We start from the raw sequence: 26,065 nt of genomic DNA, 5'->3' as shown, positions 1-26,065 counted from the left end.
GTGTGTGTGGATGTGTAGAGGAACGTTTTGAAAATCTTCACGGATGTTCAATTTATCTTTGAAGGTGTGTGTTTTTCATTCAATAGTTCTGCTGTTTCTTTGTCTGGCCACTGTACTTTGCTCTAAGCACTAGGATAGCAAACCTTGCGATCAGATGAAACTAATTTTTTATTTTCCTAATACTGTAGAATTTTTCAAAAACTCTAACAGCCAACAACCAACGTTGAACAATCTGAATCTCTCTGGCAGGGTTCTAAGTTTTATGAACATGAACTTAAGAAGGATCAACAAGTTAACAAACGAATTGAAAAAATCCTGAAGCTAAAAAGTAAAATTACAGACCAACAGATTATGAAAGCACAGTTGCAGGTAGTATCCTACTTGTTTTGGGAGTTGTGAACCATAGAGGGGGAAACCGGTAGAAGGATTTCATCAGTACTGCCCATCTCAGTTATATACATCCTTGTCTAATTTGATTTTATCAGAAAAGTACTGGTTAATTTGGAAGACTTTGCCTTTTTATTCAGGGGGTTTGCTATTACTTAAATGTTCAAAAGATTGCCACCTGATTATAAAAGTCCTGTGTTCTTCAAGACTTCATTTGTTATTGTAAAGAATGATATCAGCCTCATGTATAAACATGCAGTATAGTTTTGATGAAGGATTTGATGTTAAGTAAACAAAAGCAAGTTTCTGTGTTCTTGCCTCACTGAGCTATATCAATCTCTTGTCCAAATGCCATGAAGCTTCAGGAGTTCCTCAACTGGTTTTTCTAGGTCTGCTAACCTTCAACATTCCCAGAAACTATTTGAATCTCTTGTTGTTTCCTTTGTTCTGATCGAGGCAGCCGCCAATTGGTACATGCCCTTCCAGGTAGTCTTGACTTTAAACATTAGCAGGTCAATGATGAGTACTGCACAGTAAAATTCTGTTTATTGTAAATTACTTTATTTTGTGAGTGTTTTATTCATTATGTTAATTCTTATTACAGTGTATCACCTGATCGGTGAAAATAGAAAAGAAAAACTCTGGGAGAGAATTTCACATTTGATGTTCTTTTTCCTTATTATAAACATAAGTCTCCAGGGTTGTATTCAAAGTCGTTAAGGTCCATACCCACAGTATTGATTTTTAAAAAAATATGTTCCATGTTGTTAACAGTAGACTACCTCTGATTCTCCAGACAGCATGTCAGCAAAAATCCCACTGCTGTCTTTTCTCATAGGTGTTCAGCGCACAGGTTGGCTGGGTTGGGGAAAAGCAAGGTGTCTCTGGATAAAGAATTGAGTGCATCTGTTTGTCATTCATTGCCTTGTTTGTCAGAGCACATCTGGCACACATCTAGTAGCTTTGCAGAAGTTGCACAGATGAGGTTTATGCTAAGTCTCTGGGGGAATTATTCTGACCTTTGTACTTCTCCGCCCCTCTGTCCCCCAGGATTGCAGCAGTTATCATTAACCAAATTATCAAAGCGAATCGGTCCCCGACCTCTGTATAATCTACATACTTCTTTCTTGTGCCACAATAATGGCGGTGGTGATGGCCACTAAATCTGAAGGCTTTAAAAGGGGAGTGGACAAATTTGTTGAGGACAGAGCTCTCAGTGGCTACTAGTCATGATGGATCTCTACTCTCTCCAGTACCAGAGTCAGTGTGCCTGGTTTCAATTGCTACAGAGCACATGCAGGAGGAGGATTGTGGGTTTCCTAGAGGCAACTGGTTAACTTGATGTGGGTTTAATCTGATCCAGCATGGCTCTTCTTAGTTTCTTAATAAAGACAGCTTCACACAAATGATATAGTATCCAATAGCATGAGCCAGAGCAAGTAGCAGAGGCCAGTCTTCCTCTACACTGTGAAGCAGACCTAACATAGTCTCTAAAATGCCAAAGTTGTATTTGTTATTGTGTCTAAATTAGATGCTGTTTTCCTACAAGGCATGATCCTCCAGAAATATATTTTCGGTTAATCTCTGCATATGATAGTACCTTTCTTTATGAAGTTATATTGGTAACAGTTATTGTATGCCATAGTGATAATACAATGGAATTTAAACAATTGTATACATTTAATTAAACACAGATCGATAAAATTGCAATGGAGCTGGAGCAGACCCGTGACCTCAGCAGCGCTATTGTACACATTGACATGGATGCCTTTTATGCAGCAGTAGAAATGAAAGACAATCCTGAATTAAGGGACAAGCCTATAGCAGTGGGATCACTGCGCATGCTGGTAAGGGGGAAGGTGATATTTCTTCAAGAACCAGGTGCATAAACTGTCCTTCCTTTAGGAGAGCATATATTTTTTCCTTGTTTCTGATTTGTTTCTGTAGATCATTTTATATGTCTTAAAGGAAAAAAAAACATGTTCTGAACATAATACCCCATACTTGCTGTGGGCAAACTATAATGTTTGCCTTGAAACTGACTATATTTAATAAATTGCTAGTTAGTGTAGGATTGATGGAGCACAAATCTCTGACTAGTCACTTTTCAGGTCAGCCACAATGACCATTGTCTTTTTGCATTTGTCAGGCTTTATCTATGAATCAGAGGTGTCATGTATGTGATATTGGGCAGTCGCTATACTCAGTTGCGTGCTTGGCATCCTACTTGAGCATCATATCCTCCAGCTGTCTCATTTCAATTGGATAACTCACCCTCCAGAAATTCTGATTATAAAACAATGACTCTCTTTTAATTTGTTGTTTTGCATTATGTGTGCTTGTGACATCAGAAGCTTAAGCTGACATGAGGGCTCCTTCTGCTCATGCAGAATAATGCACTTTCAAACTGCTTTCAGTGCTCTTTGAAGCTGTGCGGAATAGCAAAATCCACTTGCAAACAGTTGTGAAAGTGGTTTGAAAACGCATTATTTTGCGTGTGCAGAAGGGGCCGAGGTGTCACATAGAAGCTATGTCCCAAATTAGTACATGTACTTCCATATTTTGATGTCCCCCGTTATGATGATACCAGAATATTACAGTTGCTGATCATTGACTTTTGTAAGTTCAAACTGAGTCAGGCAACAAAGCTGGCATTAAGACATCATTTTAAAGGAATGTGTTGATTTTTACATGTATAAAAATTAACTTTAAAATTAAAAAATGCCTTCTTCCAATGTGCTGCAAAGAGTTAACATTAGTGCTGAAAGGACAAAATGGTACTGAAAAGAGGAAACCAGGAGTTTAGCTGCTTAAAAAAATTAATGTAAGCAAAGCATATGTGGGTTTGAAAACCGTATTTTTGAAAACCTCACCCAACTCTTTATTCAGAGGCAAGAGATGGCAATTATTCACTGCTCAGCAAAATATGTATTAAGAGCTGCCAAGAGCTACTATGAGTTCCCAGACCAAAACTCCCCCTGCCCCTCCCCCTCACATTTAGAAGCGCACACACAAAACTTTATCAGAATAGCTATGCCACTACTGTTCCCCAGCTATATCTTGTGCAGCTATCTGGGTCCTTTGATGAGTTGTGGGGGGGGGGGTCCCCTAAAATTCTGTACCCTTAGCCCCTGCCTTTTTTCTTTGTAACCAGGCGCACTCTATACATTCTCAGTATTTCTTTTCATATTCCAGCACTCGGTTTCAGTGCTGAAAATGAACTCCTGAGCTGTGCCCTGCTGAATTCTTGGCACAAATTAAATCATAAGGAGGAAGCTGACTAGGCAAAAAGATGTTGCCTTTAACAAAAAAAGGCAGAGATAATTTGGGGAGGGGATCAATCTTCTGTGAACTGCTGTGGAAGGTAGAGGGGAAACAAGATGCTGATTGTTGTATAGAAGAGAACAAATGTGTTCTGTTTCTGTTACTCACGGAGGCAGGAATCGGTGCTCACAGAGGTTTGGGGCCATTAATTTCTGTGGGATGCGTGTTTTTGTTCTGTAGACCTTGGTTCTTTATTTTGATTTATGAGAGTAGGGGAGGTTTTCGTTGCACAGAGACCATGGTAAAGCAGTCTACATATGTTCAGAGGCACTTCCTTTATTAGTACAAATGCTCTGTTCCATGGATGCAGTAACTGACTTTGGAGTAGTAACTTTGGTTCCATTACTAAATGTATTCTAAATAGCTGACATGTAATATAGGTATATTATATTTATTTGACTTGCCTTTCTGCTTTTGTTATCTGGAGCAATCTGTTTTTATACAGCTGTTTTTGCTTTCCACTTGTGGCACAATGAATCTGGAGCCTATTGCTCAGCATTATCCCCCAGGTCATGCCACTAGGCTCCCTTAGCCCCACCCATTCTCCCCAGGAATATCCCTGTTCCTGTTTTGTTGGGGAGTAAGGAGCAAGTCTAAGTGTGCACTGGATTATAGCCATGAATACACACCTTTAGAAGTATTTTATTAAAAGTCAAAAAAGTGCTTTCTTTGATTTTAAATTGTGGTTTGTCTTTTTTAAAGTCCACTTCAAATTATCATGCTAGGAGGTTTGGAGTCCGTGCAGCTATGCCTGGATTCATTGCTAAGAAACTCTGCCCACATCTTACAATAGTGCCATTAAATTTTAAGAAATACCAAGAAGTAAGTAAAGAGGTAAGTGATGTATTCCACTGCAATCTCATATTTTATCAGGTGTCACATATATTTGAAATATATATTTTCTGAATTCCAGACTAATTAGTGTCATGTTTCATATTTTCACAAAGTGCTTTGATTCTGAATAAAGTATATAGTTATCTGCAATCACAGATATGCTGGGGAGGGATGATACAAAATAATGGTTTATATAACTGGTTTGGTTCTTCCTGTTGGATTGGGCAATATTTTTATATAAAGGAAAGAGAAGACCTTGCAGCAGGCAGCAAGAAGACAGTTAGATAGGATACTGATATTAGCACCTTCTGTTAAGTATAATTTTTATCTGTTTCCAGATTGATATTCTCAGGGCAATATCCTTCTTCTTCTTGGAAGTTCCACTCTCAGTCTCTCTCTCTCTCTCTCTGTCAGCTAGTGATGTAGCTAAGACCCTATATCTGTCTCTTTATTCTGAAGCATGATAATTCCTGAATAAGGTTTTATCTACGCTCCAGTCAAGTTGTGCATCTGTGCTATGTTAATTACTTTGGCAACAGGGGTTATGGTGGTCCAGATTATGCACATATCTGATTAAACGTAGAAAGATTTGTCAGAGACTCTTAGGTGCCAAGTGAGGCACAAGCGGACAAGAACAGAGCATTGAAGTTGGCAACCTTTTGTCATGCACAGCATGGTCACTGGATAGATATGTTCATGGAGAGCAACTATCAAATTTAGAGAGAAAGAATTAAGACCCACCTAACTGGAAAAGGCCTGTGGACCTTTACCCAGACTGACTGACCAGCTGAAGGTACAGCAGCCATTATCTCTGGTTTAACAGACTGGGAACTGTTAAGGGACATTAAAATGTCAACTGCCAAATCTGTGGGGCCGAATTACAGGGGCTGCTTGTGAAATCATGTATGCTTGGAAATGCTTGTTTAGCTTAAGAATGCACAGAGGTGAAAACCTCTGGGAACATCTGAACAAAATGCTAGATTGAGCTGAGCAGCTAAGAGCTGCAGGAAAGAAAATTCCAGATGATGATATGATGTTAATATTAATCAGCCTGCCAGAATCATGTGTTGTCCATGCAATAGCAGCTAGAGATAATTTGTTTCTAAAAACACTATTGGTCAGCTTAAGGAAGAATTTGTGAGAATCAGAACATCAGAAAGCAGCCAAACGGCTCTGACAAAGGGAGGATAATATGCTACTCTTGTAGGAAGTGAGGACATATTAGGAGAAATTGCCCTTCAGGTGCTAACCAGAGAAAAGTTTTCCAAAGCAGGAGGGGGTAAGCAGAAAAAAGGTGCTCATTAAAGGTAAGTAGCAACCAATAGAGAAATGTTTTGTAGTATCACTAGGGAGCACAAAACATGATATCTGATTTATTGATTCTGGAGCCTAGCTCACATATGTGTAAGATCAGAATTTCTTTGAAACGCTAGTCAGTGGTAGCGAACCTTTGGCACTCCAGAGGTTATGGACTACAATTCCCAGCAGCCCCTGCCAGCGTGGCCAATTGGGATGGGAATTGTAGTCCATAACCTCTGGAGTGCCAAAGGTTCATCACCACGGCGCTAGATGAACAAAATAAAGAAAAATGTTGCAGATGGAAATACCATCTGGGATGAGGATGTGGGCTCTGGGACCATACAGTGCACACTTCCCAACAGTGAAATTTCAGAAGTCCTTGTTATTAATTGTTTGTTTGTCCTGAAGCTGGCGAATGATCTTATATCTGTAAGAGCAATTGATAAGAAAGGAATAAGAGCGTCTTCTGGAAAGAGACTTAATTGGACAGAGCTTTGTTGTAAAATGGCATTTATATAATCTTGAGTGCTGTACACAGAAAGTAAACTTGGCAATGCAATCACAAAGGTGACTCCAGGGTATGGCACAGGAGATTGGGATACAGAGACAATTATTAATAATTATTTAACATGAGAGCCAGAACTTAACAAAAGACATGTAAATGAGCAAATGTGCTGATTCACAGAGGTACGTTTGCTTCATCAAAGCAAAGGGAACCCGACCTAGCTTCAACAAGCACCAAGGCACACCAAATACAGTAGTCTCTAATGCTGATACACAGTGATATTTGTGGACCATTGAAAACTGAAAGCCCTAGTGGAAGAATATATGCTGACCTTTATTGATGACTGTTCAAGATGTATTGTGATCTACCTAATTAAAGAGAAAAGTGTACTGCTGGACAAATTTAAAACGTATGTGGTAATAGTCAGCAACAGATTCCCAACAAAGCACTAGTGCTCCACATTGATAATGAAGGGAGTATCACATCTGAGCCTTACAGAGGGAAGGTCTGGCATGTTTTATCAGTTTAAAAGTTAACCAGAAATGATACAGATTTGGATGGCAATAAATAATGTAAACCTTCAAATTCTTTTCACCATTAATCAATCATAATGGAATTTAAAAGAATGAATGATACTGTATAATACTTTAAAGACTGGGAGACTTTTTGCCACTGCAGCACAATTTTTTTGTTTTGAATTTATATTTATCAAGGTTAGGGAAATACTAGCTGAATATGATCCTCACTTTATGCCCGTGGGTCTTGATGAAGCATACTTGAACATAACAGAGTACTTAGAAGAAAGAAAAAATTGGCAGGAAGACAAAAGAAAATATTTCAGCGAATCACACAGTTTTGCTGTAAATGGTAAGCAATTGTTTGGAAGTTCCATATTTAAAAAATCATATCTTGCTTTCATTGTGTCATTCTAAAGTATTTAAAATACAATTTTAATTATTAGTAATTTTCTTGTAATGCTACTTCAGTTAGTCGGGTCCCCTTTGGGCATTAATAGTGCATTAATAGAATTAATGTTTCCAAAAAGGGAGATGTTTGGGCCAACTGTAACAAGATAGTTATTTACCCACAACTTCAACTTTTATTCATTTTAAATGTGTGAATTTAAAAAACAACAACACATCAGTTATTCACTGCATCTATTAATGGGATCAACAGACAAATGCCGCATCCCAGAATTCTAATGTTTGGCAAGCTGTTCTGTATAAGAAGGCCCACATTTAATTTTTCAGTGGAGGGAGTTTCATGCCAGTTCCTGTTTGCTGGGCTACTGACTCTGAAAGGTGCTGATGGCAATCGCCAATTATCTCATTGCATTCTTGCTCACTGCCAACTAACTGATTATAAGGATGTTATTCCTACCCAATGCAAAATTCATCAAGTCGCCCAGTAGTTTACATTCTGTGATTTCCACTAAAAAACTGAACAGGAGCTCAACTAGTCCAATTAGTTGATGCACAGTTTTGTGAATTTTGGTAAGCAGATATGGTGAGACTACCATTTAAGATTCAGCTGAAGCTCTGGCTGACTTTACTGGAGATGCAAGCCTTTTTTTAACCTAAAGAAATATTATCTCTGCTTCATATGTATATATTTGTCTGTATGCTTTTTGATTTCTGTCTTTTTATTGTAAGCACTCAGCTCATCTATTTATTCACATTGAAATGTTTATACCCCATCACTGAGCAATGACTCCATCTAGATCAGTGGTTCTCAACCTGTGGATCGGGACCCCTTTGGGGGTCGAACAACCCTTTCACAGGGGTCGCCTAAGACTCTCTGCATCAGTGTTCTCCATCTGTAAAATGGATAAATGTTAGGGTTGGGGGTCACCACAACATGAGGAACTGTATTAAAGGGTCGCAGCATTAGGAAGGTTGAGAACCACTGATCTAGATGGAGTGTACATTAAAAAATACACTTCATTTCTTGCGATGCTAGCTAACCTCACCACTTTCCCCACCAGACAGGGAGTGTGTGTCTTATGTAGCAGCAATACGTGAGAGTTGATGATGCAACTTGATATATGTGTATTAAAAAATCCAAGTTCTGGTTACTAAACGTGTAATGAAATTTAACTATTAGATTTGTTTTTTATAAGTTCTGATGGCTGGTTTCCCTTTGCCATAACCAGACAAACACAGTCCAGTTACTTGTGACAAACAAGCACACCCCTCTTCCCCAGGCTTGTCTGATGATGACCCAGTGCATAAGCAGTCTGTGGATCCTCCTGTGCTGCACCCAGAAGACCACCAGCAATCAACAAGTCAAATAAGTTCAGTTGGTTTGGGGATATCAGCAGAAGAAGTTGTGAAGGAAATTCGTTGTAGGGTTGAAGAAAGAACTGGGCTGACGGCCAGCGCTGGTAAACACATTCATGTGAATAGTAATGTCTTTGAGTTTCATAATGTACGTGTACACCTCACAGTTTACAAGCAGGTTCATTGCTTTTCTCTGATGTGATGGACTGAAAATTAGCTGACATAGACAGTAGTTTGCTAAAATTGTTTATCTCACAGTCATGTGTTTTAATTACAACAACAACAAGCAGTTTAGTGAATCTTCAGGCTTAAGTCCACATTCCAGAAGCCTTCTGGTTGAACCAGGTTTACTTTGCAAAAGCACCAGTAAATGAACCTTGCCTTCATATTGCAGCTTGGATTATTTTCCATTTTATATATTTAACAGACATGGGTCATAAAGAATAATGAGCATTGCTTGCTAGATTTAACTGTTCACTTTTCATTCTGCGTTCATTGTTTTTGTTTATTTATTATGTGATTTCTATTCTTCCCTTTTCTAACTGAAGTTGGGCTCAAGGCAGCTAACAATTATTTTATATTAATCATGATTTAAACCATGATTATAAGACCCCTGTGGATGTTCTGATACTGCAATTGTTGAAGAATCAGGATCATGCCAGCTAGCCTACACTTGATGTATGCTCGTTGCACTCCTGATTTGTAATGGTGCATAGAACTTGCCATATGTGGGCCTCTATTTCTGTGATGTGCGTGCCTCAATTTTGTTGTGTACAGGCTACTTGGATATATGTGGGCTCAACATCTTCAGATCACAATGCAAAGATGCAGGCAAATGTGAATGTTGGCTACAGGGCAAGCAAGTGCAATCCTGATTCCCCCACTCATGAAAGGTTTGAGTGTTGACATATGGGTCACACTTTCCATAGAAGTTCCTTGTGTATTGTCAGTTTGAGGAGGAGGGAATTTTATGTAAGAATGTAGACAAACAGCAGAAACCACTACAGATGTGCTCTAGGAAAAACCTGCATTTAGTGTACTCAAATCTAGCTGTACTTACCTGGCCAGCATCAGTCCTGCTGGAAGCTTCAGCTCTGCACTGTAGTGTTTTTTTCAAGTTAATGTCCCCACTGCTGGTATTGGAAACAGTCATGACACCTGGACAATGGAGGTCAGGTTGATGAGTGAGCTTCTGGAATCCCTCAAGGTTTGGCTGTCCATGGGAAATAATGGCCCGCTTATTTCCTGAGGGTAAACTGGCCCTTCTAATTCCTGAGGGAAACCATAGGCCAGGGGTAGGGAACCTGCGGCTCTCCAGATGTTCAGGAACTACAATTCCCATCAGCCGCTACCAGCATGGCCATTGTTGCTATTCATTGACAACAGATGTTATACCCATGGCTTGACTTCCATCCACATTTTGTTGCAGTTGATGACAACGAATTGGGATGATGCAAGGTTCCGAGATATATCCTAAATAAATATAAATGGCTGTTACATGGCACTTTTTGTACAATGCTGGGAAATCTGTTGGTTACAACTTTTAGCTCTCTCTGTGCTATACTGATGGACTTTGAATCTGTGCAGAACTGCGATCTAGAAATGGTTGGAGCTGAGTTTTAGATACCAAAGGCCTCTGCCTTCAGAAGCACAACTCCATCTCTTTATTCTGGGGGGAAGGGGAGGTTTAAAAAGTTTTATTCATAATTAGTCTTACAGTCAGTGTTTAAAGTTTACTGAAGTTAACCCTTTTTTGCTGTCAAGTCACAACTGACTTGTGACCCTGTGGAGTTTTCAAGGTAGGAGACATTCACAGGTGGTTTGCCATTGCCTGCCTACACGTCATGTTCCTGGTATTCCTTGGAGGTCTCCCATCCAAATACTCACCAGTGTTGAGGTTGAGAGAGTGTGACTGGCCCAAGGCACTCAGAAAGTTTCCATGGCAGAGTGGGAATTTGAACCTGAGTTTCTCAGGTTCTAGTCCAGGGGTCTGCAACCTGCGGCTCCGGAGCCGCATGCGGCTCTTTCAGCCTTATACTGCAGCTCTGTGTGGCCTGGAGGTCGGAGGGTAGCATGGGCGTGTCCCTCCAGCCCTCCAGAGCAGCGCTGGAAGAAAAGGTGAGTGGAGGGGCTGAACCGGAGGTGGCTCCGTGCATGAGGGCGCCGCTTTTCGCATCCCTTCCACTCACTTCTCCTTCCAGCACTGCTCTGGAGGGCTGGAGGGACACGCCCATGCTGCCCTCCGACCCCTGCAGGTCAGAGGATAGCGTGAACATGTCCCTCCAGAGCAGCCGCCATCCCGCCTCTGCCCCACTGAGCAGGCGGAGTTTCCCTGCCCGGCGCCGCTGCCTCCCGCAGCGTGAGAGGCGGCAGCAGCAGGCAGGCCACAGCCGCCATCCCCCCTCTGCCCCATGGAGCAGGCGGCTGCCTGGTCCATCGGGCAGAGGGAATTTCCCTGCCTGGCGCCGCTGCCTCCCAGCGCTGGAAGGAAAGATGAGTGGAGCAGCCGAACTGGAGGCAGCTCCATGCAGAGCTGCCTCTCCAGCTCGGTAGATCTTTGGGGCTGTGGATGGGTCCAAATGGCTCTTTGGATGGTAAAGGTTGCCGACCCCTGTTCTAGTCTGATGCTTTAACCATTACACCGCACTGGCTCTTGGGCTTTGTATATAGTTGTTTTTATATTCCACCCTCTTCTCACATTAGCACTTTGGCAGTCGTGGCTTAGAAGAAAAATTCTAACCCTGCTGTCAGCATAATAGGAAACTTCCTACTGATGACCAAAATTGCTGCCTTCTGTACTTCAGCCAGAAAAATAAGGTATCTTACAACTGTAGCCTGAAGTTTATGGAACAAATAAGGGAAAATATCTGTTTATGACTCCGGTCTCTTCTCTGGCAGAGGGCACTGATCACCTAACAGAATATGACTGAGGAATTGGCTTCAGCATATGCTCTCTTGGCTCTCTTGGCTGATCCCTCAATATAGACTTTGATTCCAAATATCATCAAAGTGTCATTTGTCTGTCATTCTCCCATTTTAGTGGTGCTGCCTCTAAGTTGCTAAAAGCTGGCAAGAGGATGACTCATACTCAGATACAGGTGAAAAATAAAAAGCAAGAGCATTCAAAGGGGTCTCTTTCTCCCTGTGTTCTTGCAAGCTCCAGCCTTAGAAGTGGAAAGGGTTTCACATTATTTGGACATTAGGACAGTACTGTTAGACACATGGCTTCTTCAGACAAAACCATAATCTTTTCATATGCTATTCATGTCCAAAGAAAAGTTACAAAATATCTGCACAGTGTTTCAGCCGCTGGGTCATAGGTACCATCTGGCCTTGTGATGAACTGGCCCCAAAGCTTCTTTTTGGACACTCAGAGGTCATTCCATCTGAGCTGTTGACACACCCTCTGCTTTCATCAGTTTCATCTTTCCTGTGCTGTGCTTGTGCTGTGCAGAACAGCCACTTGAACCCAGGCTTCAACCTTCATTAAGCACTATGCCCTTGATATCAGATGCATCCTTTGGAAGAGAAAGCACTTGCACACATACACCCCCCCCCCCCCCCCCCCAATATATCAACTTGCTAGTCTACGCCAATCAGAATTAGGCACACACAAAAAGTAAAACACATGATGCTTACCAGTAACCGTTGCTCTTCGGGCAGTCATTTGTGTATTTGCATGTCCCACCCACCTCTCCAGCAGCTGTCTTTAATTTGCAGCAATGTTCTGTTATATTTTGGTATGACTCTAATATCAGGACAGTTGTGAGAGGGGGAAAGAAAGTTGCTGTCTATGTAACCTTACTATCCTTCTACAAAATTTGGCACTTAAGGTTTCATGGACAAAATACTGTTTTCCTTTTTAAATTACAAATATCCTTTTGTATATATAACATTAACCTCTTTGGGAAATCAAGAGCTTAACAACATACATTAAAATCCACTACTGGGTAACTCCTTGAAAGTCAAGTAAATGGAAAAATAATAATTACATGTAATGGAGGACTAAATCAGGGGAAAAAGAGTCTCAGATTCCATCACAGGATTTTCTGTTAGTGAAAGATAAGATCTGAAAGTCAACATTTGGAACAATGGGAGCAATTATAGCAGTAGCTGCTGTGTGACAAGTAGAGGTACTTAGGAACCAGTTTAGAGATAGTTATCCTTGTTGTAAAAGTGAGGCATCTTGCAGGAAAGGAGATAAATAATCCCATGAGCATTAGCTCTGTTTTAGGAGTTTATTGTACCAGGGTAAATGGTGAATGAGTTACTATTGCTTAATCTTGATTGACTTTAAATCCCTGAAATATGTTTTCACTTATTCATCCAGTTATTTGCTACAACTGGGATGATGTACTGGGAAAACATCAGAAGAGATTAAATTATCAAGATGACAGGGAAATGTGGGTGGGGAAAACAGGCCCCTATGCATAGTCTTTCTCTAGGACCAACATTCCTTTCTAGGAATTGGATACACTACAACATATACAGATTGTGAATACCCTCAGATAAATTATATGAGCAGCTTTCAAATTCTCAGGGTTTTTAGAAAAGAATGTGATTTTTAGGTTCAAAAACTAAATATTGACTATGATTTACCAAGAACACCCATTTCTTTTAAGTTACTGTAATGCTGTTCTAGAACCATAATTCCTGAGTGTGTTTAATGGTGCAATCCAGAACACAACTGAATTCTTCTGAGACCATTCATTTAAATAGGTTTAGAAAGAATGTAGCTCCATATAGAATTGCAGTGTATTTGCCTCTCCTTCCAGAGGTGAGCCCACAGTTGCATACATGCAGAGGCATAGCAAGGGGGGAAAAGCACCCAGTGCATCAGTGTGTTCTCCACCCCCACCATGCCCTGGAATGCCCCTGCCCCACCCTGGAACACCCCCAGAACACCCTCGCCACACCCTCACAGGAGCGTGCGCTCGGAGCATCATGCATCCCCCCCCCCCCTTGGAGCTATGTCTCTGTATGCATGGCTTCATTACAGCTCTGTGAGGTAGATTATGCTGGAAGAAAATGCCTGACTGGAGGTCATCTGGATCATTTATTTAGATTTAGACAAAACTTTTCCATACAGTTTTACTTTTTATTGTCTCCCATATTAGTTATAGTTTTATTAACCATAGTTGTAGAATATTTTCTATAAATCTGGTTCTAATTTTCATGTGCAACTATATTATCTTATTTACATATTGATCACTTTTCTGCGATTTCATTACTAACATAAAAGAGAAGGTATGCAAGAATTCTTGTCTTTAAATGTTTTTAAGGCATTTTGGTAGTCAAAGTTCATAAGGACCTGTTTCTTTGACAGTAATTCCAGATCATTGTCTCTGAAATCATGGGAAGTAGAACTCAAAGAAGGCTTTGTTTTGTATGTGAGTTTTATTTTGTTTTTGTTTTTTTGCTTAGGTATTGCTCCAAATATGATGCTGGCAAAAATGTGCAGTGATCAGAATAAACCTAATGGTCAGTTCAGAATCCCCCCAGAAAGGGAAGCTGTGATGAACTTCATCAAAGATTTACCTATTAGGAAGGTGAGAATGCTTGAAAATTTGCCATGCAGCGTTTCTAGAATTATTTATTTATCTGGTGTTTTTACCCTCTTTCTAGGTTTTCATTTTACCACTTTCTTTTTTCATACCTATATTTAGCCTACACTAGCTAAGAAAATTATTTTATATTTAAAGTACATGGAACATGTACATGGAACATGAAACAAAACTTGCATACTATAAAATGCATTGGTAATTATTATCCATAGTTATACTTGGTTTCTGGGGAACCAGATTAGCTTGTGCACTCCAACACATGCCAACTGTGTGACCTTGGGCTAGTTACAGTTCTTCAGAGTTCTCTCAGCCCCACCTACCGCTCAGGGTGTTTGTTGTGATGGGGGAAGGGAAAGGAGATTGCTAGCCCCTTTGAGTCTCCTTGCAGGAGAGAAAGAGAGGATGTAAATCCAAACTCTTCTTCTCTTCTATAATCCTTTCTGGGTTTTGTTTCTTTTCTTTTTTTTTTGGTTTCTTTTTTTTAACCCGAGATACAGATTTGGCCATTCAGGTACCAAAGTTGTCCCTCCAGCTGGCTGGCTAGGAAAGGCAGGTGTTGAGATCATGGACAGCTATACATGACAGTTGATCTGTATGACTCAACAAAACTTTGCTTAGACCTTAATTGAACCTGGGATTCTCTAGGATCTCTCCTTTGAACCTCTTTCCTCCAACAAACAGAACATGTAAAGAAATGACAACAATGTGTATCAACTGGCATTTCTCCTAACTGCTCATCTACTACAGTCACATAAGGTTGAAAGGCTCAGAGGATGTAGCTCCTCTCTCTCTATCTCCCCCACATAAATCACTGATGAGTAGATGGAAGCTCTCTGCTGCTGAAATTCTGCCTGTGTGGGAACAAGGTGAAATATCTAGTTGCATTCTCCCCACTTCCCCAAACAGCATGAAAATGCAAGGACTGGACTACCAAGGTCAGTGTCCTCTGGATGACAGCAATGGAGATTTGTGTTCTTTTTGTAATATTACCTTACTTTGCGGATACCCTGATATAACATAAGTGGCAGCAAAAGACTCTTCCACAGTGCTGCTACTCCACATTGTCTCCTTAGAGGCAGAGGGGGGCTACATCTGCAGGTGCTTCACTTTCAGCCATCTCATTGTGTGCTCACTTTTTCTGAAAGAAAGCCAGTGTGATGTAGCAGTTTCTACTGGAGTAAAATTAGGTAGACCCATTGCTGCCTTCCATGCAACCTGCTCAATTATTTCCTTTCAAATCTAACTCATCTATCTCACAGGGCTGTTGTGGGGAGCTGAGGGATACATGTATGCTTTCCTGGAGGAAAGGCAGAATTAAAATGCACTAAATTAATAAATAAAACTGGAGACATAAACTGTGATGGATCCTTGTACAAGATGTGGAAATCTCCTGATTATTAGCTATCATTCATGAAAACATCAATGTACCTTTTTGGGTCACCAGACATAACATATTTGATGGAACGAAACCTTTTTATTTGTGCATATTATTTTTTTGCTTAAAATATTGGAATTGGTTTAATGTCACCTCAGAAAAATGTATTAGTTTTACTAGGCAGAACTCAACAAAGTTATGTAGCTATTTATGCTTTCTGTTTGTGAAATTGTTTAAACAAACTGATCTCGTTCCAAGAACACAATTATTGAGTTGATAAGTGAGAATCAGTAGATCTAAAAAATATTTTCATTTCCCCTGAAAGTATTTTACTTTGAAGCTTATCATTTTACTGGTTACCCTCTAGGTGCCTGGCATAGGAAAAGTTACAGAGAAAATGCTTAAAGCCCTGGGAATTGTGACTTGCGCTAACCTATACCAGCAGAGGGCACTAATTTCACTCCTCTTTTCTGAAATATCTTGGCGCAGTTTTCTGGAAATATCACTTGGTTTGGGTTCCACACACTTGGAAAGGTATTTTATGTGTAACTGGTTATGTGTAACTTTAGATTTGTAAATATTGTTAGCATGTTACATTTCATATTTATAAGGAACATACCAAGGCGGGGGCTTAGAATCCTCATGGGTTCCCTTTAAACAAGATTGAAAACCAACATTGTTTTATTTGCCTAAATTCAGTGTGGATTGGGGGGGGTAGATTTAAAGGTAGCTCTCCCTTTAAATCCCCCCAATCCATGCTGAATTTAGGCAAACAAACAAGGCGGCTGTCAACGCTGCTTTCCCTCCCCTCCCCCTGCTTGCCACTCCCCCCACCTACAGGCCAAAACCAGGAAAAACCCTAAAAAATGCAAAAAAAAATCACTCAAAGGTACCCTGAGATATGAAGAGCGAGGTCAAGGGTACTGCGATGTCAAAAAGGTTGGGAGACACTGCTATAGAGGATAACAATGCATTTGCTTTTTTATTTGAACAATTTCTCTTGTAAAATTCCCATAAATATTAAGGATAGTTTTATTTATTTTTGATAATTTATTTGTATAATGAATATTTTACAGAACATTAAAGGATATAGTTCACAAGGTGAAATACACACTATTGAAGACAAACACTATTTAAACAGATCTGGTTTCATTTAAAAAATAGTGTGTGACTACATTTATATCTTTTTTCCTTTCTAAAGGGATGGGGAAAGAAAAAGTATGAGCACTGAAAGGTATGTAGTCATATGTGAAAAATCTCACCATTACACCTGATGCGTAAAACTACTGCAAAGTTTTCTTACTGAAGGAAGCATGAATTCAACACTGTGCAAGTAGCAAACATTTTGTTTATGTGAAGTGTGAAGCTATGGCTTGCCTCTCTTTTTTCTAAAGACATATTCCTTCATTCAAGGGAAAGAGGCAGTTGTCTTCATACAACCTCAACCCATTTGAACACTTATGGAGCATGTATTCCCATGAAGACTTTGCTTTATCAAGGTTTAACCCACATTAGAATAAAAGGGGAACTTTGGCTTTCTTGCATAATTTGGCCTAATCCGGTTAGACATTCAAACGTGATACTGTGGTTTGTGATATCACGAAAATACATGTTACGAAGAAATATTTTTGAAGAAAATATAATTTTAAAAAGTCTTTCAAAACTACTGAGATACTTTTATTAACAAGGCCTTCTGTAGGTGCCACCCTGCAAATATGGAATATTGATAGCTGCTTATACAAATGCTTTCTCTGTTGTGGCCCCATCTTGTGCAGTGGCTTGCCTGAGGGTCAGGAAGCCCCTCCCATATACACTTCTTCATTTCGCAAATATGTAAAACAGAGCTGCTCAGGAGGTCATTTTGTAAACGTAACAGGTAAATAGTATAATGGAAGGTTCAGGAAGATCTATGAAAAGAACTTTTTAAAAAAGGATGCTTATAAAAAGAACTCAACTATTGTTTGGCTGTATATTAGTTCTCAAGCATTGCTTCCTATTTATGTTATGCATCATCAGCATGCAACGGAACTATATTTTTGATATTTTCCTTTAATCATTTTGCATTATATGTGGCGAGGTTAATGAATTAATTTTGAGAGGCCACACTGAAATGGTCACATAAAATCATTGTGTTCAGTAGTTTTTCCAAATTCATCCTGTATCGCTTTTTATAATTTGACTACAGCACATGGGTTACTAGAGAACTGTCAAGCTGCCTTGTGATGTTTGAGGACAGTATTAGTTTGGAAATACTCCAAGATGTAATATAGTGCTATTTTTTTTTATTTGGGAGTCTAGGACATTTAATGAAATAAGTGCTCCAGAACAGTACAGATTGTGTCAAGAACTCTGCAGCGACCTTGCTGAGGATTTGCAAAAGGAAGGACTTAAAGTAGGTAACTGTGTGATAAAGTATTACATTCTGTATACCTGTCAGGGTTGTCCTCAGTGGGCCTTGCCTGTCTGCACTCCAGTAGTTGGCAGGAGAAAGAAAAAATGCCATTGGTGTGACATTTTGTCTGAGGAAAACTCAGAAGTGTTGTCATGTCTATCTAGAAATTGCTGGAAACTCTATGGTAAAACCATTTGGTTACTGGCAGTTCCCAGAGGCGTGACATCACTTTCAGGTTTTCCCTGGAAATGGCAGTGCAAAGTGGCTGATGTCCCTATCCTCCATCTCCACTTCTCTGCTGTCAGTAATCTCTGGCCTTCTGTATCTGTCTCCCTATTCCCTGGGCCATTTCCATATGCCCACTTTAGGCAAGACATTTAGACTAAAAGAGTCTCTAAAATTTAGAGTGTAGGCTATTTTTCTTTGTCTGTTCCTTAGTAATAGGAATTATTTACACAGGAATTTATTTAAACTAATGTTATTTTGTGTCTTTCAAAAACAGTTCAAGTAATTTTACATACAGTAGTTTTTAGAAAAGATTGCCTATTAGCAAAAAAGTCTTTATACTCTGGTGAAGGGTATATATAAAGTTATCGTACAGTTAAAATGTACTATTCTTCCTTATCTAATTCATAATGATTGCAACTCAGACACTAGTTTAATAAAATATACTGTATATACACTAGTTTAATAAAATAGACTTCAGCTGTGCTGTTTCATATTTATAAGGAAATGGAGGAAAGTTGGAGTGACAGTTCCAGTGACATCTAAAAGAATTCTAGCTGCTATCAGAACAGTCCAGTAGCAGTTCAGAAACCAACAAGATTCTTGAGGATATGAGCTTGTGAGAGTCAAAGCTCTCTTTGTTCCCTTCATTTTATTGTAGACCAATATAGCTATCCTGTGAAACTACTTGCTATTAGTTATTCAGATTCTCTGGGCCACTCGATCTCTGAAGATTTTGTGGACATGTAATAATTACCAGGCCACAGAATAAATAATATTTATCTCTGGTTCAAAGTTTTTAGTGGCTACTGAGGGTTTGTATGGATTGCTGGAAGAAAAGTTTCAATAGTAGAACCTGGCAAAAGAGTACACTTCTTGACGCATGCTTATATATCTGTACATATAGTGTTTCAAGAATGAGCCAGTTTTAAGTCACTTTTCAGGATTTCACTGGAAAAATAAAGGGTTGTTCTTGAAGTTATATTGGAACCATGCAGTTCAGAGCTTTTAAACTCCACATGAACTGTGGTCATGATAAGAAGTTTACTAGTAAACTCTTGTTTATGGGCTTTGTGGAGAGTCCTCTGTGTTCTGTCTGTATTCTGTCAAAAAGCTAGATGCAACATTCAAAACTATCTACATTTCTGAACAGATTTCAAGGGCTGCTATTCTTTGGAATACCTTCTATAAAAGTTTCAAAAACATGAATTTCAGTTGTTAGCTTTGACTCTGAAAGAAGCCCTCCAGCTTTCTCACTTATAAAATATTAATTAATTTTCTTTATTTTATCACATGATGATGAATAAACATTTTAAGATTTCAGTTTAATTTGAAACTGTCTTTTGTGTTCTTTTGTACTTTTCAATGGCTTGCATAATGCATGGATGTATAAATCATAATGCCTTTGCTTGTATGATGATGCTCAAGTAAAGTAAAGCAGTGGAGCCCAGGTATAATTCTAATGGTATACGAAAGCAGCCTTGGGTTCTGTCCTAAGAGGAAAAACTAGGGTATAAATATTTTAAACAAGTCAGTTAATGCAGAAACGGAAGGAACACAATCTACTCAGCGTGGTTGGCTCTATACAGTTTTTCACTCAGTCTGTTGAAAAACATTTTATTTCGTTTCATCAGACTCCCTGTCTTCCAGACTGCCCACAGTGCTGATAATTTATCAATGTGCAGCTGGCAGATTATCTAAACATATATTTTGAGAGGCATAATGGACTACTTTTGCCCTGTGCTAAACCAAACAAAAAGTCAATGACTGCATTCAGACATTACAAACATAGATCTCTGTACGAGTCCCTTGACTAGTTGCTGTCTGGCTAGTTTAGTTTTTGGAGCCTTGAATCATACCACAGTTTGTAATGGCTTCTTAATCGAGGCCCTCTGGGCAAAATGAAATTTGCTCTCTTCTTACATATTGAGTTTAAATCATGGTTTAGAATCCTAGTTTATGGGGAGGAAATAATCCCCAGTGTGTCCAGGTACCAGCATTAAGTTGTCAAGTTTGAGTGGCTTGCGTAATGCATGTATGTATAAATCACAATGCCTTTGCTTGTTTTTACTTACTTGCTCAAGTAAAGTAAAGCAGTGGAGCCCAGGTATAATTCTAATGGTATACAAAAGAGTAGCCATGTTGGTCTGCAGTGGAACAGCTAGATTTGAGCCCAGTAGGACCTTAGAGACCAACAAAGGTTGACCAAAAGCTTTTAAAATCAGGAAACTTTCAATTGCGCTCCACACACCAAGGAAGGAGGGAGTGCCCAAGCACAGCAGCATGTCAAATTTTATACCTCTGGAGAATAGAAGCTTGTTCATTATATTAGCCTAAATTCCGTAGTTATTGTTGGAGCAGGGCCTTCTGCGTGGGCCAATTTGCAAATGGGCAAAATCAGCAACTGCCAGTACATTTGCATTCTTTGTTGTGACCCTACCTTATGGAACATTCTTTTGGCTTTCTACAAAATGTGCAAAATGGAATAATTCAAAAAGGCTTTTCTGCATCTGCAGTAGAATTGTACTATATAAAATGTTTCACAAAGTTATTTGGCTAAATTATTAGGGACTGCGGTCTACATGACTATGCAAAGTTTGCTGAAACTAGGATCCTTCCATGAATGCATCATTTAATGTGTCTTATGCATTGCTTCAGTTTTGTTTTTTAGACTTCTGGTTGGTTCTACAACCGTAATTCCAATTGCACTGTTCACTGAATGTCCCATCTTGTCCATTGTATTAACTCACTTTGTGCAATCCATCTTGACTCCAAACTATCACTATTTAGGACTATAAATAACGCATTTTTAAAAATTAGATTGGATGGTGTGATAATCCAGTATATATTTGATTTAAAAGATGGATTTTAGTTATCCCTTCTGAAAGTGGTAGGTTTGTAAATAATATACATACTGTTCTTGGTTAACATATTTTAACATATATAAATACAACGATTTTGTTTCTTTTGTGACATTTTTGTTCCATTACTCAAGTATAACTACCAAACATACTGTTCTACTAATTTTAGCTGCCAAAGCAAAATTCCCACTGTTTTGATAGACAGGAGGGGTGGAGATGTGGTCTGTACATTGATCAGGAATATGTGCTTCAGTGGATCTCTGTATAGGTCGATTATCAAATGCTGACATCCATAGAGTTTAAAAATGCAACAAGAATAAATGCTGGAAATTATGACTGTCTGAAATGTATACCTCCTGCAGAAGGGTTGCATAAAAATAAGAACATGCAACCCAGAATACACACTTCCTGATTGCTTTGAGTGCTACATCCTATAACTCTGCAGAAAGTATGTTTGAGGAAATGCATTCTCTTTAATAGGCTAGAACTGTTACTTTAAAATTGAAGAATGTAAACTTCGAAATGAAAACAAGAGCTACTACAGTTCTGACTTCAGTTTCTACTGGAGAAGAAATATTTGCTGTTGCCAAAGAATTACTGAAAACAGAAATGGAATCTGTGGCTCCACAGCCCTTACGTCTCCGATTGATGGGTAATAAAAATTAGTCTGATTGTTTGAATTCCATATATATTATAATCGTAGCTGTTATCTCTAAGAAGAGACATTCTTAATAAACATGCTGTTCTTAATTTTCCATTCACAACCTTCTCATTCTTTCTGCAACTTCTTTGCATTCACCTTGTTTTTTGGGAGAGCTTTCGTGTTCCATTACACATTAATAATGATAGCTATCAGTTGCTTATATGTTCAAGTAGAATTTGGACTTATCTCAGTTTGTACTTGTAAAAGCAAAAAGAACCAGATCTTTGTATTTGCATAGATACAACTGAAAGCATTCACACAGCATCTACAACAGACCCAGTGTTCAAGTTAAAGATGCTACTTGTCTAGGGTTCATTGTCATCATGTCCCATTACTTATGTCTTGCCAGTAAGCACTTCCTTACAAAATGTTCCAATAGTATAAAAGATAAATGATTAATATAGAATAAGGTTAATGCAATTAATTCTTTTAATACAAAGTAAATTACATCTGCTGTATTATATACTGAGAACTGCAGTTCCACATTCGATGGTTTTCTTTTTAAATGTCATTTAACATTTAAAGATCAGAGCTCCCAAGAAGTCATTGTTTCATAGATAAGTGTTCTATGAGAAATGCTTTCTCTAGCAACTAGCCTTTTTGTATGAAACTTGTGGCACTTCATATCACTGTACAGAATCTGTTCCTAATATGATTAGAATAGCATGCAACTTTTAGACTTACAAAGTACTTTTTATTTATATGGTCTATCTGCAAAAACAAATTTGCAAAAAACAAATTGCATATAACTAAGGTGTTAATTGATGAGGCTTTTAAATTCTGTTACAAATCAAATTTGCATGACTTGTTTATCGTATTCAGGTGTACGAGTATCGGGTTTTCTAAATGAAGAAGAAAAGAAATACCAACAAAGGAGCATTGTTCATTTCTTAGATTCTGCTTCTAGGTGCCCTCCTGGGAAATCTAGTGAGGACATTTTTCCAAAAGCGCCGGAGAGAGAAAGTTTCTTCAACAAAAAGCGAGCTACAAGAAAGCAAGATAATCCAGAAACTTCTGTCAATGAGTCTTCAACCAAACAGAACCCACAAGATGGAAAGTCAGCAGCAGCCACTGGACAAGCAAAAGATAATGACCACCAGATCTTCATTTGTCCTGTTTGTTTCAAAGAGCATCCAGATAGCAGTTTAGAAGCATTTAATAGGCACATTGACAGCTGCCTCAGTGAAACAGTTGAAAAAGAGAATGCAGAAATGACAAAAGACAGGGAGAACAAGACTGATTTGTCTATGGAAAACCAAAAGAATAAATGCCAGAGCAATAAAACAAGTGAACTGTGTGTAGAAATGCAGCCAACACATACAGTCAACAATTCTGTCATAGATGTTTTCCCTCCACTGGAATGCAGTGAATATGGCAGTCAAAGTGGATACAGATGTCCTGATGACATTATATTTGATATGCCTGCAGAACAGGACATTTCTTCTAAATTATTATCAGTGGAAAAAGAACATTCTGAGGAGTCCAATTGTACAGAAACCGAATTGCCATGTTTTTCCACCACTGCCGACAGGAAATCTTTAGTTTGTCCAGTCTGCAACGTAAAACAGAATACGGAGGATCTTGCCTTGTTTAACGAACATGTGGATGTTTGTTTAAATAAAGGTATTATCAAGGAGTTGACAGAAAGTTCAAAAAGCATGGGTGAGTTTTATCAGTTGTATATAAGTTTTTTTAAAGCATGTTTTGAGTGCTTCAGATACAACATGGCAAATAAACTTTCATAAGGAAGTGTTTGGTATTTTGTGTCTTCTATTCAGGAAGACAAAAATTGCTTCTGGAAACTTGAAAAGTTGCTTTAGGAAATGAGATATAAATATAAGGAATAATAATGCACTTTATTTGAAAGTATTAAGATGCAAAGTTTCCTATCTGTAGGCAGAACCTCTCAAATAGTGTACCAATCTATAGTCAATTTACTACCCAGTCCAGGGGTGGGGGTGGACTCATATTTTGCAAAGGCTCATGGGTATGTTGTTAAAATGATCACTATAACTTGAAAACATAGTCCAAGGCACTGACCTTGGAAATCAGGAACGTGGCCCTGTCTCCCTGCTTTAAGCAAGCCCAGATCTGCCTTGGAATATCTTTTCAAGTTATTTTTGAAATGCTCACCGTAACTTGAAATGATAGTTCAAGGCAGGTCTAGGCCTACTCAAATGCATGGGCTAAGGCCACGTCTTGGATCTCCAGGCAGGCCTGGGGATGGGGGCTCTGCACATAGGGGGCGGAGCTGGGGTGTTCCCGGTTCCCGGCTCCTGGCTCCCTGTAACAGGGAGGGTGGCGCCTTGGAGGAGGCTTGTAAAAATTAGATGAACAGCTTGCTCCAGCAAAGCTGTTGTGCCTCCATCAGGAGACTGACTCTCTGGTCACTTGGGGGGGGTGATCTTGTGCCCCCCCACATGACCTGATGGCATGCGCCCGGAGACTTGGGTTACCCCATGTCACTGAGCAGATACGCCTTCCAGAGACCAGGACGGGCTTCTTTCTCCCTTTCCCCTGCTTTCAGTCTCTCCTCCCTCCACTTGTTATACATAATTCTCACAATGTATGTTCTGGTTTTTAGTTAAAACATTTGTTTCCTCAGGAAACTTCGACAGAGAACAATGTGGTACAAATTCCACAACAGGAACAAAACGGTAGGTACTCAATGATGAGCGAACTTGTATTTTAGTCTTCAGAATTTATCCACTGTATTGCTACTAACATTGTTTAATTTAGTTAATTACATGCACATTTCTTTCTTTGTAGATCTGGAACAATGGGTCCCCAGTCCATCGCCAAAAAAGCCAAGTCAAACAATTCAAAGTGTACTATAGACACATTTTTTAGATGACTCTTATTTTCTTAAGGATATTTTGGTTACTGCTATAGCATGATAATGTGGGCAGGGGGTGGGGAGTATATCACCCAGACTTTCCCATTATTTACACTATGTATAGTTGAATTTGTAGTGCCAAATCAATATTCTAGTTGCAAATTACCCTATAGTAATTTGTCATATTTTGTGGGATGGAAGTGAACTTAATATTTATTTATTTTTGTCTTCAGGCTGCTACGTTCACTAGGTGTTCTTAAAGGACTACCAAGTTTGATTTTAAATGTTCCTAACTCTTAACATGTCATTTTCACAGCTGTTGGACAGAAAAGAAAAATGAAAGGATTTGACTTGACTTTGTAATTAAAAGATCATCCACTTCATAAATAAGATGTGATTACTTTGGACTTTTGTTTGTTGGTAGTCTGGGCTGAAAGCCAAGCTTTAAGACTCCGTCTACATTTCATGGCACTATAAAAATGAGAGGACATGATGGTCCTTTGTACACTTAGTACTTTGAAAATATTGCATTCAAAAAATGCTTTGTCTTTTTCAACTCCTTAAAAAAAAGATTTAACTCCTATTATTTTACACAGGAGGCCTGCTCTCCAATGGCCAGTTTCATTTATCTTAGGAAATAAACAAAACCAACTAGAATTCTTAATGTTAATTTTGTAGACTGAACACAAGGCAGCCAACAATAACAACTTCTCATTTGAATTAGAAAACAAAACTTTAACGGTGGTCTTTATACGCTTAAAGAGTTTGCCAGCATCTAAGAACTTCCTTGGAACAGTCTGTAAAACAGACCTGATAGACAGTGATTGCACTCTTGATGTTTTTAGTGCTCCAGCCCAAAAGCATTCCTTGCTTTCCTTCAAGAAGAATTAACTTCACTATAAAGGAGAGATGCACTTTTTACTTAATACTGGTGTTGTCCAGTTTACTCCTATACCAGTGTGAAATAATTAAATGTACTTGTATAGCTAACCTTCAAATAATGAGACTTACAAAGTTTAAGAAGCTATTCTCAGTGCTTTTTAAATGAAGGAATTTTGCTGACCATGTCTTAAATATAAATGTGTTACTTTTTCACTTTCTAAACATAAATAATGTATAACTGTGTTTACATAAATTGTGTATTGTATTTTAACATTTTATGTGTAATATATTCACAATCTAATATATTTTCCAAAGTAATTTTATTTATATTCTGTGTAATAGATGAAGATTGGTCAGAGCCATGTTAATCCATTAAAAATTCCTAAAACAACACTTGAGTAGTACCTTTTCATTGATAAATATCACAGAATAGTGGGTACATTTTCTAGAATTCTCCATCAAGCTGATTATTCAAAATAAAAGGGGGTGGGCAGTGGTGGTTGTGGGAAAAGGAAAATGTATTAGACTGTATTAGAGAAAGGCCTGGTCTGCATTTCACAGAATCTTAGAATGTAATAAGGTTGTGTTTATAGACTCAG

The 26,065-nt window shown here is 38.8% G+C and overlaps 1 protein-coding gene across 8 annotated transcripts in view; it reads left to right on the top strand.

The window, feature by feature from the left end:
- POLK (DNA polymerase kappa) overlaps positions 1-25,857 on the top strand; it is a 38,574-nt gene extending 12,717 nt beyond the window's left edge. For 5 of the 8 annotated variants that reach the window (XM_048504077.1, XM_048504078.1, XM_048504081.1 and 2 more), the window contains 13 exons: positions 250-369; positions 2,082-2,234; positions 4,414-4,545; positions 7,063-7,216; positions 8,502-8,732; positions 14,053-14,177; positions 15,935-16,101; positions 16,769-16,801; positions 17,866-17,959; positions 21,526-21,697; positions 22,571-23,410; positions 24,354-24,405; positions 24,518-25,857. In XM_048504077.1, coding sequence (XP_048360034.1) covers positions 250-369; positions 2,082-2,234; positions 4,414-4,545; positions 7,063-7,216; positions 8,502-8,732; positions 14,053-14,177; positions 15,935-16,101; positions 16,769-16,801; positions 17,866-17,959; positions 21,526-21,697; positions 22,571-23,410; positions 24,354-24,405; positions 24,518-24,602 — 2,358 coding nt within the window. In that variant the 3' untranslated portion in view covers positions 24,603-25,857. Of the gene's footprint in view, positions 1-188; positions 370-2,081; positions 2,235-4,413; positions 4,546-7,062; positions 7,217-8,501; positions 8,733-14,052; positions 14,178-15,934; positions 16,102-16,768; positions 16,802-17,865; positions 17,960-21,525; positions 21,698-22,570; positions 23,411-24,353; positions 24,406-24,517 lie in introns of all 8 variants that reach the window. The other 3 variants (XM_048504082.1, XM_048504083.1, XM_048504084.1) reach the window with 3 other exon arrangements.
- Positions 25,858-26,065: the final 208 nt, after the last annotated feature.

This window comes from Sphaerodactylus townsendi, linkage group LG07, assembly GCF_021028975.2.
Source record: "Sphaerodactylus townsendi isolate TG3544 linkage group LG07, MPM_Stown_v2.3, whole genome shotgun sequence".
In the NCBI taxonomy this organism is placed as follows: Eukaryota; Metazoa; Chordata; class Lepidosauria; order Squamata; family Sphaerodactylidae; genus Sphaerodactylus; species Sphaerodactylus townsendi.
This window is presented reverse-complemented; position numbering and strand designations above follow the sequence as displayed.